Source organism: Pipistrellus hanaki, assembly GCF_964339955.1.
Source record: "Pipistrellus hanaki genome assembly, chromosome: 8".
In the NCBI taxonomy this organism is placed as follows: Eukaryota; Metazoa; Chordata; class Mammalia; order Chiroptera; family Vespertilionidae; genus Pipistrellus; species Pipistrellus hanaki.
The window spans coordinates 36,372,872-36,390,549 of record NC_140510.1 but is presented as its reverse complement, the minus strand read 5'-3'; the positions used below and the strand labels follow the sequence as shown (position 1 = coordinate 36,390,549).

Below are 17,678 nucleotides of genomic sequence, written 5' to 3'. Positions count from 1 at the left end.
CAGATGAAAAGGTGATGGCAGTCCTAGTCTTCTCTTTCTCATAGTGAACTACGATTCTTAAGCTATTGAGATCTATTAATTTAAACAATCAATTCGATCCCCTCTATACTTTAGTTTCTCCATTAAATTAAAAGTGACTTAAAGCCACTAGGCAGAACTCATCCTGTGAATAGTGTCATATGAGGGAGAACTATTTTATGAGTAAAATGGATACTTCAATGAAGAATTTTGAGGTTTTTTTAGCCTGTGAACATTGTACTCAAATAGCTTGCCAGATAGTAATTTTTACATTTATGCTTCAGGAAGATGCTCATTTGAGTTCTTATTCACAGATGCTGGTTCCTGAACTATTCCATTTAGGTACAAACTGCAAATTGTTGGTGATTATCTAGTTATAATATACAAATGCTTCTTTTACTTCCCAGAATCAGATAGTAATTCAGAATCAGATACAGAAGGATCAGAAGAAGATGATGATGATGATAAAGACCAAGATGAATCAGATAGTGATACTGAAGGAGAGAAAACTTCAATGAAACTGAATAAAACAGCTTCCTCTGTCAAAAGCCCTTCCATCAGTCTCACAGCTCACTCAACACCTCGTAACCTCCACATAGCAAAAGCCCCAGGCTCTGCTCCTGCTGCCTTATGTTCTGAATCCCAGTCACCTGCTTTTCTTGGCACACCTTCTTCCACACTTACTTCAAGTCCACACTCTGGTACCTACACTTTATTTTTATTATTGTAAAGTAGAAGGCAAACCATAGCAAGAATTCTTATTTATACAGTGGTCTCAGGATGATCTCATTGGAATCGAGTGTAGGTTGGCTAAGAAAGGTCATCATGTATTTTCAAAGGATATGACCCATTTCCATTTTTATTCTCTGTGCTTACAGTTTTAGAACCTGCTTAATGACAGCTCTTGATTTTGAATACTTTCCTGCTTCTGTGTTTAGTTTATGCTTCTATAACTTAGTATTTGATTGACAGTGGACTTTTTTGTACTTTATAAAAATGAGCTCACTTGGTTACTTAAGATTCAATTGCATATCTGCCCAACACATCACCAATCATTTGTATTAGTGAGTAGCATTAATATTCCATTAACACACCACATCTATATTTTTCTATTTGACCTTTATAAACTTCTAGATGTCTTCATTTAAAAGTTTTTACATTAATATTCCAAAACTATTCTCTATTCTCGTTTCAATAGCTAAGAAGATATAGAGGCATATAGTAAAATACTATGTTTTACTTATTTCACTCTTTTCTTGGGAATTTCTAGTTTTGCTTCCATTTGCCAGTATGATATCCAACTAATAAAAATGTATGTATTTGTATTTGTGAAACTTGGTCATCATCTATGAAACATTTTTACGTGTAATCATAATCTGATTTCTTTGTACTTTAATTAAAAAACCTACTAGAGTTTTTACTATGGATTTATATGAACGTAGACATTATATTATTTTTAAATGTATGAGCCAGCAGTTGGAATTTATCAGCATCTTAAAACTAATTTTCAAAGAAAACAACAGTATATGATTTTCTGAAACTTTACTACTACTTTAGAAATGTTTAAATAATGAAATCAGAGGAACACTATATATTTTTACCTTGCCTTGTATTCTCTTTGGAGAGAAAGACTAGCTTTTGTCATGCAGACCAAAGAAATCCTCTACTTTATACAATGTGTTTTGTTGAACCATCTAAAAATAATGTACAAGTTGCAGAACAACACTAATAATCCAAGCCATTAAGATCTTTTATTTAAAGAGGAGTTTCAAAACTATCAAAAAATTGACACCTGTGTAAACTAGTCTTTTATGTTAACTGGCTGAATTTTCTTGAAGGCACTTCCAAAAGAAGAAGAGTAACAGATGAACGTGAACTGCGTATCCCTTTGGAATATGGGTATGGAAAATGAGATTTCCCTTTTTACTTTTCCCACACATGTTTATGCATGTTTGATTTCATATTCTACACTATTAATAAGTGAATATACTGTATAGTATTTATTAGAGAAGAGCTAGAATGAAAATCAAGTAAGATGATAAATTAGAAAACTGAAATTAAGGGTAACTGCTGTGTTTAGATATGACAGAGCTGTGATGGGGTCATTCATTCAGGTGGGAATATGACTAAAAAGGCAAGAGCAAGTCATTTGGCAAAGGGAAGGGGTGCAATTGAGAGTGTCAGAGATTTTGTGAAGATAGAATTTAAGGGCAGGGAAAGCCATTGTAAGACTAAGCAACTTGGCCCAAGTTTTTCTAAAATGGTTTAATTGGAACTGAGCAGTTGTACACTGAAGTACATGACTCTCCAAGAGCAGACAGCAGGTTTACTGTCATCCTCTCACTTAAAGCTTTTCGGATGTAAAAAGTCAGTACATATTGACACATGCTATTAATATGTCTCAAAGTAATTCTAGTTAAGATTTCTAAAAATTTTAATGGCATTTCATATTTATAACTTGAGTCTTTGATTAATTTCAATTGAATTACTTAGCTAAAAATTAAAATAATTTTAATAGTAAATATATCTCAGTTGTATAATCAGAGGGTTTAATATTTGTTTTCTTTGCATTTTTCATGTTTTCTAAAGAGCATGTATTTTTTATTTTATTTTTTTATTTTTTAAAAGTTTTTTTAAATTAAGTATGTTATAATTCTCATTTCTGTTATACATAGCTGGCAGAGAGAGACAAGAATAAGAAACTTTGGAGGGCGCCTTCAAGGAGAAGTAGCATATTATGCTCCATGTGGAAAGAAACTTAGGCAGTACCCTGAAGTAATAAAGGTACATACTTTTCACCAAATAACACACATTTGGTGCCTATTATGCATGCTTATGGAAAAAAAAAATACACTCCTTTCTCAGATAAGTTTCTTGATGCAAAATGTTGTGTGTTTGGGACTAATGTACTTCACCTAAATTGAACTCCTATAAATCCATAGCCCCGTGATAGAATACGCAAAACGTTAGTGTTCTGAAGATAGCTATACATCAAAGCTGGGTTGTCATTATTAAAACCTGAAGTGGAAAAATATGTGATTTTTTCAGTATCTCAGCAGAAATGGAATAATGGATATCTCAAGGGACAATTTCAGCTTCAGTGCAAAAATAAGAGTGGGTGACTTCTATGAAGCCAGAGATGGACCGCAGGTATCCACTTTTTAAAAAAGTATAGTCTTTGAACCAAAAAAGTAGTACCATAACCTTAATTAAGTAAATTTCACTACACTCTTTTAGTTCATTGATATAGCTGTACATACTCCTTTGTGGTAAACATTCAACACTCAAACTACTCAGTTTACTGTTTCAGTAGCAAGGAGCTTTGGCATAATAGATGTCTTTTTTTCAAACATTTTTATATAAACTTTTTCCTGTTTGTTAATTCTGTCAGTAGTTTTACAGTTATAAAAGTTTCTGCATGTTCATGTGAAATATAGGAAAGCATCAGTTCCCTGGAAGGTAAACATTTTTTTAAAATTTAATTTGAATAGGCAAAATGTGTTATACGTCAGATCAAAAGAAGACAAATAATGTACATACAGGATTTTTTTCTGGCAATTAATATTTTCTATTGTGAATAGACTGGCTTTTCCTTCTTACCTAACCCTCTAGTTTTCTAGTGCTAGAAATAAAAAAGACCTTACTCATTCTGCAAGAAGTATATTTTGAGAGCTCAAAGATTAAGGAAATTGTCCAAGACTACCCAGCCTCGAACAGGCAGGACATAACTAGAACGTGAGGTTCCTAACAATGTTCTTTTGCGTTCATTGTATAACCTATTTATGGAAATATATTCCATGTTTTTCTGTGTTTAAAATTTAAAAAATTTACATTTCAGATTTACTCTGTCACCAAACAGATTCTCAGAATTTTAGAACCACAATGGTATTTTGCATACTCCATATATAATGAATCAGTTTTTTAGTCACAAAGCATATTAGAAAGTAGTAATAATTTTACTTATAAATTCTTTACATTTGTAATCTTTTGGTTTGTGTTATCAAATCCTTACTGTTTATGCCAAAGATAGCTTCATGATTTTTGGATCAATATATTTTTGTTCTGAGAACAAAGCTAAGTGTTGTTCAATACATAACGGATTTTTAGTTTTATATCAGTGATAATTAGACTTAATCTCTAAAGCCTCATTAGGCAGAGCAGACTGTTCTTTGACATCCATTCACTTTTTATTAAACATAATCAGTGTTTTCCAAATGCATATTGTCTTGCTGAGTGATCATTCCAATCAAGAAAATATGATGAATTACTAAATCCAGAATGTGTTAAGCTGCCAACATTTCAACAGACTGCAGAGGAAAAATAATAGCAATTTTGAGAACACTAATCTCAGTTAAAAAAAAAAACAACACATTTGGAGCCCTTGCTGGGTAGTTCAGTTGGTCAGAGCATCATCCCCATACACCAGGGTTGTGGGTTGATCCCCATCAGGGTACATACAAAAATCAACCAATTAATGCATAATTAAGTGGAACAACAAATCGATGTTTCCCTCTCTCTTTCCTTTCTCTCTCTCTCCCTCACTCCCACTTTCTCTCTTTCTCTCTCTCTTTCTCTCTCATCAATCATTAAAAAAAAATAATTGGGCCGGGACCAGTTTGGCTCAATGGATAGAGCGTCGGCTTGGGGACTGAAGGGTCCCGGGTTCGATTCCGGTCAAGGGCATGTACCTTGGTTGCGGGCATATCCCCAGTACGGGGTGTGCAAGAGGCAGCTGATCAATGACTCTCTCTCATCGATGTTTCTAACTCTCTATCTCTCTCCCTTCCTCTCTGTATAAAATCAATAAAAAATATATTTAAAAAAAAATAATTGGGATTCATTTTATGTTAATTTTAGAGAACAACAATAAAGGTAAGTAATTAAAAAATGTTAATTAGAGATGCACACAGATGTGGAGCCATATACATTTCTATATATGGTATGATCAATATATGTAAGCATATAGTTAGAAATGTACGTAATTACCGTATTTTCCAGCATATAAGACGGCACGGTGTTCTAGTAAAAAGCCTGCTCAGATTGGCCAGAGTCAGAGAGGCGGTCTATTAAAAAAAGAACTGGTGTTGCCTTGGAAGTGGGGGGTAGCCTTATGCAGCGAATATAGGCCTAAACCTATGTTTTAACTGTAAAATTAGGGGGTCGTCTTATACGCCGGAAATACAAGATCAGTGAACAAAGATTATATATTTTTGTTAGAGTATCTATGATGTGCAATAATTTTGATCGGCCTACATTTTGTAGATTTAAAAGATAGTTTTGGACAAAGACAGTGTTACCATGTAGTGACTATCTGCATCTGTTTACGATGTTTGCCTTTATATAAGTTGTATAAATGGCACAATGGCTATATATAGGGTAAGGCAAAAGTAGGTTTACAGTTTTGAGTATGTGAAGCACAGTTTATTCTTATATTATTTATTAATTACTGTATTACTTTCCATATGAGCAGCTGTAAACCTACTTTTGCCCCACTCTATAGATTGAAAACAAAACTATGCATATTGAAAGACTGGAAGAAAATGCCTCAGAAGTTTAATGATGGTTGTAATGGTTGATGGTACAATAGATCCTTTTCATTCCTATGCTATTTCATTTCATATTTTCTAAAATTTGCTTGTATTGCATATATAACCTGAAAAACATTTTTTATTTAAAAAATAAGTATTTCTATCCCTTATAATCCAATAAAGCTAATCTTTCAGTTTTCCAAAATCATGGAGATTGTAAACAATGATTTTAAATACTACTGTTACAGTTTTCCAAGCTTCCTATATTTTGGGCAGTGTTTAATAGCAAATGAAATGCTGTATTTGGAGACTCATTAGTATCCTTAATCACTCTCCTAACAAAACATTTGCATTGAAAAATATAATTTGTCCATAGTATTTTTTAATTTTAAAACATACCAAAAAAACCTCACCAGTATTTGTCCTAATTTTGTTTAGAGCACTTAAAAAATTACAACAGCCCTGACCGGTTTGGCTCAGGGAATAGAACATCAGCCTGCGGACTGAAAGGTCCCAGATTCGATTTTGGTCAAGGGCATGCACCTTGGTTGCGGGCACATCCCCAGTGGAGGATGTGCAGTAGGCAGCTGATCGAGTTTTCTCTCTCATCGATGTTTCTAACTCTCCCTTCCTCTCTAAAAAATCAATAAAATATATATTTTTAAAATTACAACAGTGGTGTTTCAAAACTCACTATTTTACAAATAGATGTTGGAAGATGATAATTTCTGCTACAAGATAATATCTGCAGTAGGGAACCATGGTTATTTTGTACCAGTTAATCATTTTTGACAATATATTTCTGAGCTTAAGAAAGTAATTATACATATATTTATTAACAGAAAAATGTGTTGAAAATATTGGCTAACTTAGTATAGAGTACAATAATATTAGAAGTAGAGCATGAGAGCTCAAATTTATTGAAATTTAACTAAAGTCATTATTAACTACATGACAACAGTCTAACCTTTAAAAATTATAAAGAAGAAAAGCCCTTAAATTCAAGTAAAAAGATAAGATTGACCCAATAAATGGGGGATGTGGCTTTAATCTAGTCATTGTTAGTTTTATTTATTTTAGTCTACAAATGTGGAAAGGATTTGTAGAATCAGCTACTTGTCACTTTCTACTTATCCTTAGACAGCAAACACTTTCTACCAGTTTCTATAGAAACCAAGATTTTAGGGATGATAACGTTCATGGAACAAAATGAACTATAACTGTACTCTTTGTAAGTCTATGTTATACTGGCTGGCTACCTGCTAACGTAAAGGTGTAAGATAAATAGATTTCTCACAGACTTCTTCATCACATTATAATGAATTTGCTGAACCTAATTTTTATCTTTGTTTTCATTTTATTTTGTCTTTGAGAATCAGAATAATAGAAAGTAAGGTTGAGCTAGACACATTTTGGTAAATAATAGGATTATTTTTAATTACATAAATATAAATAGGTAAAAAGGTATTCACATTTTTATTACGGATATATGATGGCTTCAAAATAAATTAATGACAAAGGTTACCTGAAGCATATGATAATCTCTGAAAAGCATTTTTTTTTGAATTGTAAAGAAAAAAAATTAAGCATAAATATAACAATCATGTTTATTTTTTCAACCAGGAAGTTCACAAGCATTGAGTTGTGAATATCTTCTGTGTTCAGGCTAAACTGCAAAGAAAAAAAAAATATACAAAGAAGAAAGGAGTTAAAAGTGACTGAGAAAATGTTGCTTTTTCTATTTGAGAAGTTTTTTTATTTTTATTTTTAAAAAGGTATTTCTTTTTAATGGCAGAAGGCCATGAGAATAGAAAAATGTCTATAAGTCTTATTGAAAGAGCCCCTTTTCTTAGTCACTTAATCAGTAAATATTTGTGGCAAATACTTAATGTGCCAGACATATTTTTTTCCCAAGTAAATTTTCCCTAAAGGCATTTTCCATAAAGAAAATTGTAAACACATTTCACTACAGAAATGAACTTGAAAGCCTGGCTCTAAGGGAAAATTAGTCTTCATACAGAAACCGAAGAGTACAAAAGCAAGAGAAATTATGATCACTGACTTAGAGGAGCTCATTGTTTGGAGAAATAAAGCACTAAGCACAATGCTGTCCAGATAAAATCAGAGTTTTGTTAATGAGGAATAAAGGAAGATTTCACAATAAAGCAAGCAACACATGATGTTGGGCAAGGTTGAAAAGCTGGTAATTATTTCAATAAGTGAAGAACGAAAGGTTGGAAGTCAACAACCAGGGTTCTAATTCAACTCTGCTGTTAACTGTCACACCTAATGCAACATAGCCGTGTGCACAGAGTGGCTCTGAGAACATGAGCGATCACTACCAGAAATCTAAAAGTCTGGAAATTCATGTCACTAATCTACCAGGTAGGATTTTTATGGCCAGGCTTAGGCCTATAGTAGGAGGCCAGCTGTATGAATCCAAGTGTGGTGCTAAGGAAGTATTTTTGAAAGTCATAACTATTAGATGGTAGCCTACTGCAAGTAACTGGAAAGCACAGCCAGCATTGTGAAAATAATTTCTACACGGTTTTTAAGAGTTGACATCCATCTCTCAGCATAGATGGCTGTTCCACTGTTTCACATCTTTAAAGTGCTTTCAGTATATGATATTAATAAACTACATGATTAGAATAAATTTAGAATCCTTAATGCTGTAAAGTTCATGTTACTTAAAACTCACTACTTGTCTTGGGCACCATAAAGTAGTTAAAAATAAACTAAACGGTGAAATAGATGTAAGGAAATCCAACTAAAGTTTTATTTTTCTCATGATACTAACTTTAATGTGTTTCTGAAAATATGAATTGTTAAGTTCTGTCAAAAATAACTGATACCCTTGCTTTGCTTAAGCCCTAAGATTTTTCTTAGCGTCCTAGCAGGGTTATTTTGTATCCTCTATTACTTTGAAAAAACTGAAGTGCCTACTCTTCTAAATCTTAATTCCTTCCTTTATGATGTGAAGAATATATATTAGAAGAGGTCTTTAAGATCAGTTTCCCTTTAGGTATAACATTATAAAAGTTTTTTTTTCATAAAGTAATTATTAGGAAGTAAAGGATTCTTAAAGTATACTGTCAGAGAGAGAAAAGTAGTAAAAAAATATTAACTTCGTTTTCTTGAGCCACGATTACCTTTACTGAAAACTATTTAGCTAAAAATTAGTTGATAAAAACCATCAATTCACTAAATGACTAACAAACCCAGAATCATCAGACCAGATACCTTACCCAGATTAAAAGCGCTCAACAAGAGCTATTTCACAGGGACATGTACGGGGCCCTATCCAGGAAAATATGAATAAAATCCATCCATTCATTTATATAACATTGAGCATATGAGAAGCACTAGGCTTCTCAGTTGTTAACTTGAGAAACTGACACTTAGTGGCCCAGGACTACAAATCCAAAGAAAACCGCTGCAGCAAAATCTGCTGATACTAAAACTTAAATAAAAATCTTCAGTAATTAAGCAAACAGATCATTCAGTGGACTGGCTTTTGGTGGAGTGGTTTACTTCACTTACTACTTTCTCTCCAAGATAAATCCTTTAAAGCTTATTTAGTTTTTAAAGCATATAAATGTATTGGCCAGTTTTCTCAGGTATTTCTTCATGTTGGATCTTAACTTTGTTCAGGAAGGAAACCTCATATCATGTCTTTTCCCACGTTGTCTAGAGACTACTCCCAATTCTTTTGGTCTCCCTTTATGCTTTCCTCCTCCACACACTGGCAATCTTTTCTCTAGAAAAAGGCTGATGTGTTCGCCTTCCTTTCTAGCTCTAAGTCTCAGGCCCTAATCCAGACCATCATTATTGTGTAGGTGGACAATTGAGACAACTTTCTCTTCCAGCCTCTAAACTCCTCTTTCAATTCATTACAATTCAGGGTGTGGACCTGGAATCACCTGCATTAGAACAGCTTGAGCCTAAGGTCCTAGTTAAAAATGTCAGTCTTTTGAGGAGAGGGCTTGCTCTAATTTAATTTTAGAAAATGTTACGTCTTGTACAGAGTAGGTGCCTCAACAAATGTTTACGTGGAAACTATAATAGTCTTTTAGTTTACTTTTAGAATGCATTACTGTGTATCGTATGTAGTGTACTTATATAATTATTTACTTTAATTATTTTTAATCTTCTGAAACAACATGTAAACCTTTTTTTCCCCCCTTCTCTTTCTTTGTAATATTTATAAAACTGAGTGTGTTATTGCTAAAGTTAGATGACTAACTCTTCAAAGCAGAATTATAATGGTGTAATAGACTTAATTTGTCACCATGTCCATATGGTTATTATTGATTTTCTTTTTATTCATATCTTTTAAATATTACTCAAGAAAGATTATTTTCTGCTGAAACCGGTTTGGCTCAATGGATAGAGCGTCGGCTTGGGGACTGAAAGGTCCCGGGTTCGATTCTGGTCAAGGGCATGTGCCTTGGTTGCGGGCATATCCCCGGTGGGGGGTGTGCAAGAGGCGACTGATCGATGACTCTCTCTCTCATCGATGTTTCTAGCTCTCTCTCCCTTCCTCTCTGTACAAAATCAATAAAATATATTTTTTTTAAAAGACCACTTGCTATCTTATTCTTAGAAATTAAGAAAAAATTAACTATTTTCATGCATAATTATTGATTGACAAAATGTCATAGCAAATTAATCAAATGATATAAATATCATTTGCTTTTTTCATGGAAAGTTTATTGAGGAAAAATACTTTTTTTTTTTTTTTTTTAATACCTACAACTATTTTGGCTGCTCAGTGAATTAAAGCAGTTAAGATAACTTCTGATTTTTCTAACAATCCATTTCTCATTTTCTAAAACCTGGGAGTCAGATGATACATGTAGCCCAACATATGTAGTACTCATGGAAAATAATTACTTTCTAAATGCCACGGGCAAAATGTAAGTGATAATGTTACTCTATTTCTCTGGTAAGTTTTGGGCCCAAAATATTCTATTCCTGTTTTGACATAGGTATGTTTTCCTTGATGAACAAAAGCATAACTAAAAATTGTAACTGGATAAAAAAAAAGGTTGATTGAACCCTTTAAATCTTGGCTAAAAGTTGGTTTTATTATTAATAAGATACTTTAAAAACTGACTGCAATTCCTCGACACACACACACACACACACACACACACACACACTCTGCTAATCCAAGTGCCACAGATGTTACTTGTATATTTCTCAATTTATGTGATGCATGCTGTGTTGATGCCTGAGAGCAGAATAGAAAAATGAAAACCTAAACTAATCAAAAGCTTTATGTTCATCATATTGATGAACATAAAATTGTCTTGATGGCTTCCTTCAAAGGGGTTTATGGCCTAAATATACAGTTAATTTAACTACTGATCCTATTGACTTCCTTTGAAATCTCAGCAAAAAAAACACTTACTTTCCTCAACATTAATTTTTAAAATATATTTCTTTATTGATTTCAGAGAGGAAGAGAAGGGAGAGAGATAGAAACATCAGTGATGAGAGAGAATCATTGACCGGCTGCCTCCTGCACTCCCGCACTGGGGATCAAGCCGCAACCCAGGCATGTGCCTTTGGCCAGAATTGAACCTGGGACCCTTCAGTTGCAGGCTGATGCTCTGTCCACTGAGCAAAACCGGCTAAGGCCCTCAGCATTAGTTTTAAAAATTGTTTTTTACATGGAAATTAACTGAAAAAAATTAGTATAGTTATTACTTTTAACCTGTAGTTATGGACTATATGCCCGAAAGTTTTTTTTCTGACACAATTCTATCTTGACATAATCTTGGCTGTGCTTTCATGTCTGAATATCATGATCAGATACTAAGTAAAAGAACATGTTTGTAACACCAGTGAGGTACATGTAGTGGTCAGGAACAAGGTTTTAGAGTGAGACAGTCTTGAGGTTTGGATCACAGTTCTGTTCCTTATTGCCTCTATTCCTCAGGAAATTCTTTAACCTCACTGGGCCTGAATTCCCTCAGTTGTACTGTTGGAACAATCAGAACCACTTTATTAGGTAGAGCTGGTGTGAAGGTGAAAGTATGTTATGTATTCACAATGAATAAAATAAAGCACTCTGCTTGGAATGTAGGTGCAGCTGTCCTCAGCAATGGTAGCAGGAGTATTATTTGTCTCTTTAGTACCCATTTAATGAGCTATTCACAGACACCTTACTCTAGGTTAGGAATCGTGGCATAAAATAGAATTTTTGATTGGTTTTGGTTGCAGAATTACCTACAGAGGTTCAAGCTAAATTCTTTTAAGCTAGATTATTTTAAGAAGAAAGAACATTTTAAAAATTTCCTTAATTTTTGCACTACATGAGTTATCTCTGAAAAAATAAGTAAGCAACAGAATACTAAAACAATTTTTTCAAAGGGTTATTTTTAAAGGATGCCTTTTCTATACATGAGCATATTACTTTGGACATACTGCTATGAGTAAGACAACATAACATTGTACTTGTTTTGATTGACATACGGAGAATAATGGAAATCAGACTCAGATTGTATCTATACACTGAGCAGGAGTATTCCTGTAATACACTAGCAAGCTGCTGTTTTATGTATTTCTGTCAGGAAACTTATAATTAGAAATCTCAAATAGACATAAAAGTAGACAATAATATACACCATGTACCCATCATCATCTTTAGAAATTATCATGTAGATAATATTGTTTAACATATATCCCCATCTGCTTCTCCTATTCCATAATTTGTTGAAACAAATCTTATATGCCTTAATTCATCTATAAATATTTCTATTTATTTATATAAAATATAGGGACTCTTGTAATCTACATGAGTATTGCAGTACCATTATTACACTTTAAAATAATAATTTCTTAATATCCTCAAATATCAGTTTTGTTCAAATATTCAGTTGTCCTATAATTGTTATAATTTTCTGACCACTTTGTCTGTTTGAATCAGGATCTAGGTAAGGTCCACACTTACCTTTGGGATTGTTTAATACATATTGTGAGGCTCCTAATAGTCTGTTTACTACTTGAAATTTATTGAAGAAAATGGGTAATTTGTAATTTCCTATGAACTGGATTTTGCTATGTAATTTAACATACACTTCTCACCCTGTTTTCCTGTGAAATTATAGTAATTAAATCTAGAGGCTTAATCAAATCTAGTTTTGATTATTTGGTAAGGCAAGACTGATATAGAGGGATGATGCAGTGAACCTCTTATCAGGAAGCTGATGTCTATCTGGTTGTCTCTCTTGTGGGTGATTGGCAGCCATGCAAGCTCGATGCTTTGATCCATTAATTCATCAGACATTGCAAATTGCTGATGCTTTATCTCTTGCATTTATTCTTGATTTATTAGCTATAAGATTTCTCTAAAGAGATACTTTCATTTATTGTTGAAATAGCTTAGTGTTTGGCTATACTAATAACCTATGAGAACAATCCGTAAGGTGTCACCACACAACTAGTATTTTAATTATCTGCCAACGTTATGGTCATTATAATTCAGGAATGGTAATTAAGGTGTATATCTCTATATAATTTTTGTTTATATAGCTATAATTCTCTTTAGGTACTTGAAGTTAGAATACAAAAGATATGCCGAAGGCCATGAACAAATATAAACATAATTTTAATTTAAAAAATACAATTCTTAAGGATTATACCTGCTTTATATATGTCAAAATGTCTGTAAATTTACCTAGAATTTTCTGACTTACTGGACACTTGTGTCTATTTTTTTTTTAACACTTTTTCTAAAATGTTGATTAAAAGGGAATGCAGTGGTGTCTCTTGAACGAAGAGGATGTCATTCCTCGCATCAGAGCAATGGAGGGCCGTCGAGGAAGACCGCCCAATCCAGAGAGACAGCGGGCAAGAGAGGAGTCCAGGATGAGACGGCGGAAGGGCCGGCCTCCGAATGTTGGCGGTGCTGAGTTTCTAGATAACACAGATGCCAAATTGCTAAGAAAACTGCAAGCTCAAGGTAAACGGCACAATGTATCTGACACTGCAATACTCACACTAAAAAATATGTTTCTTCTATTTTTGACTTAAGGATGATTTGACGCTGCTCTCAATTTCTAAGATGTAGATATCTGTGTTAAAATAAAAATGGGAAAATTAGGAGTCCCACTGGTAACTGGAGTTCTCTGATTAGGTGAGCTCCTTTCAAGAACTACACTCCTAAACTCATCCTGCCCTGTGTGTTTAGAATCACAAAGGTGGGTGATAAGCTTTTAAGGCTCACACAGAAAGGGAATCAACCAGCACTTGGCACGCAGCTCAGGGTTGTGCCAACCTTCTGGAATTCTCAGGTTAACAGCTCCTGATTCCTTGAGGTGGTGCAAGGGAATAACCAAAATATGTGGATCTGTGGAGTAAATTTTCAATCAGAGAACTCCAATTACTGGTGAGTAACCTGAGGCTTTTAGTTTGGGTTTCTCTGCAGTTTGGATATATTACCTAATTTCAAAATGTCCATCTAATATATTTAAATCAGAATGTATTCATTTTAAGATCAATGAAAATGATCATTTATTGAGCATAAAGTGCTCATAATAACCTCAAATGTATTTATGATTTTAAATTATACCTGAATTATCAACATGAATATCGCCTGTATATCTGACACAGTGAATTCTGACTAAAGTAATTCTGCTAAGGGTTTGAGTTACAGGTTACAAATATGAAGCCTCTTAAGACTGTTTGAATGTATATCAATATATGTGTTGGTATCTTGTGTTCACAACCATCCTATATAATAAAAGGCTAATATGCAAATCGACCAAATGTCAGAACGATCAGTCGCTATGATGCGCACTGACCATCAGGGGACAGACACTCAGTGCTGCCCCCTGGTGGTCAGTGTGTTCCCACAGCAGGAGTGCTGCTCAGCCAGAAGCCGGGCTGACAACTGGTGAGCGCAGCAGCGGTGGCAGAAGCCTCTCTAGCTGCGCCTCTGCAGCAGAGAAGGATATCTGACTGCCGACATAGGCCTGCTCCCTGTGGACTGAAAGGGCGCAGGCCGGGCTGAATGACCTCCCCTGAATGCATGAATTTCATGCACCAGGCTTTTAGTATATATATATAAGTATATATGTCAATGTAAAATATTTAATTATAAAATTGACAAAAAAGATTAATAGGATTTTACTACTCGTGGGGTTTTTTGTTTTGTTTGTTTGTTTTGTTCTGTATATTTCTGGATAAAAAGCCTGTTTTATTTCTAGTTATGTAAACACCATTATAATATTGACTTCTTTTTAGCTGCTTTGTTTTTATTATAAAATATCCACAACAAAAGATCATAGAACAGAGTGTTACAAAATAAAAGACACTTATTCACAATCACTTTAAAATAAAGACACTTTTGAGTAAAATTGTTAAATTTGTTAATCTATCCAGAAATATGTACATGCATACTCATAAGTATAATGTAGGTGTAAATATGCGATATAACATGTAATATATGTGTGTGTGTATATATATGTATATATGTATATATATACATATATATCCTTTAGATTTCTAAAATCAATGGACTTATAGTGTATATATACTATTAGCTTGCTTTTCCCCACATAATTTTCTTGAACATCTTTCTGTATCAAGGCTTTTAAATCCACCTTATGCTTTTAATAGCTAAATGGTAAGTAGTAAGTGATGCCACATATTGCTTTACCATACTCATTTGATCAGTCTCTCTTTGATGACAGTTTAAGCTGTTTTCTGTTCTTTGCTATCATAACTAAGGCTGCAATACATATGTATTACACATATCTTCTAGAGGTATGGCTATCTTTAGAGTAAAATCCTAGAGATAAAATATCTGAATCAAAGGATATATGCATTTTAAGTTTTGGTAAATAATAGGCAAATACTATCTCCAAAAAGATTGCTCCACTTCATACTTCTACCAATGGCATGCAATTCACTGCCTGATATATAACTTCATGTTCTATAAATTTTTCTCTTTAATATGTTATTTTTTGTGGTTTCTATTAAGGTTTTCATATCTTCTGAATAGTTACTAGTGAAGATATTTTTTAAAGTTAATATATGAACAGATGTAGCGATACATGTGAGTTTTATAATCAGTATTGTCAATAAACTACTGATTTTTCTAAAGAATGTGTAATAGTAGGGAGTGTGCGTTGTTTGCATAAAATAAGAAAGCTTAATATTAACTGATACCCAAAACATGGGTTCTTCTTGCATGTTTTGTATATCTAACACAAGTATTAATAGTGCCCAAAATGACAATTTTATATTTGCACACTTAATTAAATTTAATTACATTTTATTTTATTATAATAGAAGTTAATTATTCATCTTTTACCCAATGGTTTTTCTCCTTGTAAATTTCAAATTAGTTTGTATTCTGTTACATAGTTCTCCCTTATTGTATTATGTAGCATTTTTCCAATTTCATTACTTTTGACCTAGTGTGTGTGTATATTCTTTCTCAACATGTATATAAAACAGTATATGAGTAATTATTGCTAATATTTACAAGTGTATGGGGTATAATATTCATGTTCGGGGGGAGAAAAAGAAAGTAGGAACAAATCACTTTATTATTTATTTCTAAAAGGTTTCTACTGTAACTGTTTGGGGTAGTTAAGCTGAGGGGCTGTTAGAAATTTTTGTTCTATAGTATATTTTGTTAGGATTCACCTAGACTAATAAACTGGACTTAATTTGAGGTTCAGAAGAGTAAAATAAATGCAAATTTTGAGCATTTATTCAAACATCTTACCTAATAATAGACAAACATGTAAATTGACCGTACCTCCGCTATGCCACCAGCCAATCAGGAGTTATATGCAAATTAATCCAACAAAGATGGCAATTAATTTGCATACACAGGCACCAAGTGATGGGGGGGGACGGGACACGCAGGTGGTCTGCCCCACCCCAGGTCTCTCAGAGCCTTTGGACAGTGTGGGAAGGCGGGGACGGAGCGGAAAGGGGCTGGGCCAGAGTGGAGAGGCGGTGCTGGCAACAGGGAAAGAAAAGCCTGTTCTAGCACGAATCTTCATGCATCGGGCTTCTAGTTGTGACATAAGAGCTCTCTAAGTCCTCAGAGACTACAGATAAGAGTCTGACAGTTTAAAATTTAAAATCAGACACATTCAGATTGTAGATGTCTAAAAATACATCATAGAATAAAAGAAATGTGCTCTACTAAAATATCTCTAATTCTATGTAAAAATAAATGGTGTTCAAAAACATATAGGTTTCTTAAAACTTCATCTGTGACATAGTTTAAAACAATGTCTAATGTAAAGTATTTTCTGACATGATTTTTGGTGTTCTGGTAAACCACTTTTATAGTTAGAAGTATTCCAACCAAGTTTGCTGGCAGAGAAAGCATGGCATTACATGTTTTCTGTATCAGTTACCTGTTGCCACAATAATTCTGGGAAACAACCAACCACAAAACGTCAGTGGTGAACACTACTAGGCATTAAATGTGCTGATGAGGTACATAAGGAAGCACTGCTGATCTTGGCTGTTCTTGTTCAAATGTTGGCAGTCAACTGGCTCCCTGTGTCTCAACCTCCAGCAGACGAGCCCAAACATGCCCTCATTCTAAAGGACAAGGCACAGAGTAAGAGCAGAAAGAGTTCAAGTACACTTTACAAACTTCTCTTACATCACAACTGCTAACATCCTATTGGCCAAAGAAGATCACATGACTGAACTCAGAATCAAGGGACAAGAAAGTATAAAGTCTTGTTGGGAGGAGCTGCAGTCACATTGCAAATGACATGGATAGAGGGAGGAATGAAGAGCTGGGAACATTGTTATACCAGTCTATTCTAGTCATACATTTATCCTTAAAAATTCTGAGAACTAAGTTAGTTGTCCTTTACTCTATGCTTTATTTTTTTTTAATTTTTTTATGACATTTAGTCTCTCTCCATAAATGAAAATTTCATTGGATTCAAAAATTTTAGCCTTTATATAGCTGAAGTGTTCAGTTTGGGGTGACTTTATGTTTGTTTTATTTTGGGTTCTTTTTCTTTTTTATACATTTTGTTGTTTTTAAAACTTAAGGTAAATCAAGTTTTTTGCAGCTACTTTTCTACTAAGTGGCAGTGAGATGAAATGTGAAAAGATATGTGCTCTGATTATTCT

The 17,678-nt window shown here is 33.7% G+C and overlaps 1 protein-coding gene across 28 annotated transcripts in view; it reads left to right on the top strand.

Moving 5' to 3' along the window:
- Nucleotides 1-17,678, top strand: part of BAZ2B (bromodomain adjacent to zinc finger domain 2B) — a 217,844-nt gene that overhangs the window by 151,445 nt on the left and 48,721 nt on the right. For 10 of the 28 annotated variants that reach the window (XM_084891479.1, XM_084891478.1, XM_084891477.1 and 7 more), the window contains 5 exons: nt 426-719; nt 1,857-1,917; nt 2,694-2,802; nt 3,067-3,168; nt 13,308-13,518. In XM_084891479.1, coding sequence (XP_084747605.1) covers nt 426-719; nt 1,857-1,917; nt 2,694-2,802; nt 3,067-3,168; nt 13,308-13,518 — 777 coding nt within the window. The remainder of the gene's footprint in view (nt 1-425; nt 720-1,856; nt 1,918-2,693; nt 2,803-3,066; nt 3,169-13,307; nt 13,519-17,678) is intronic. The other 18 variants (XM_084891487.1, XM_084891484.1, XM_084891482.1 and 15 more) reach the window with 3 other exon arrangements.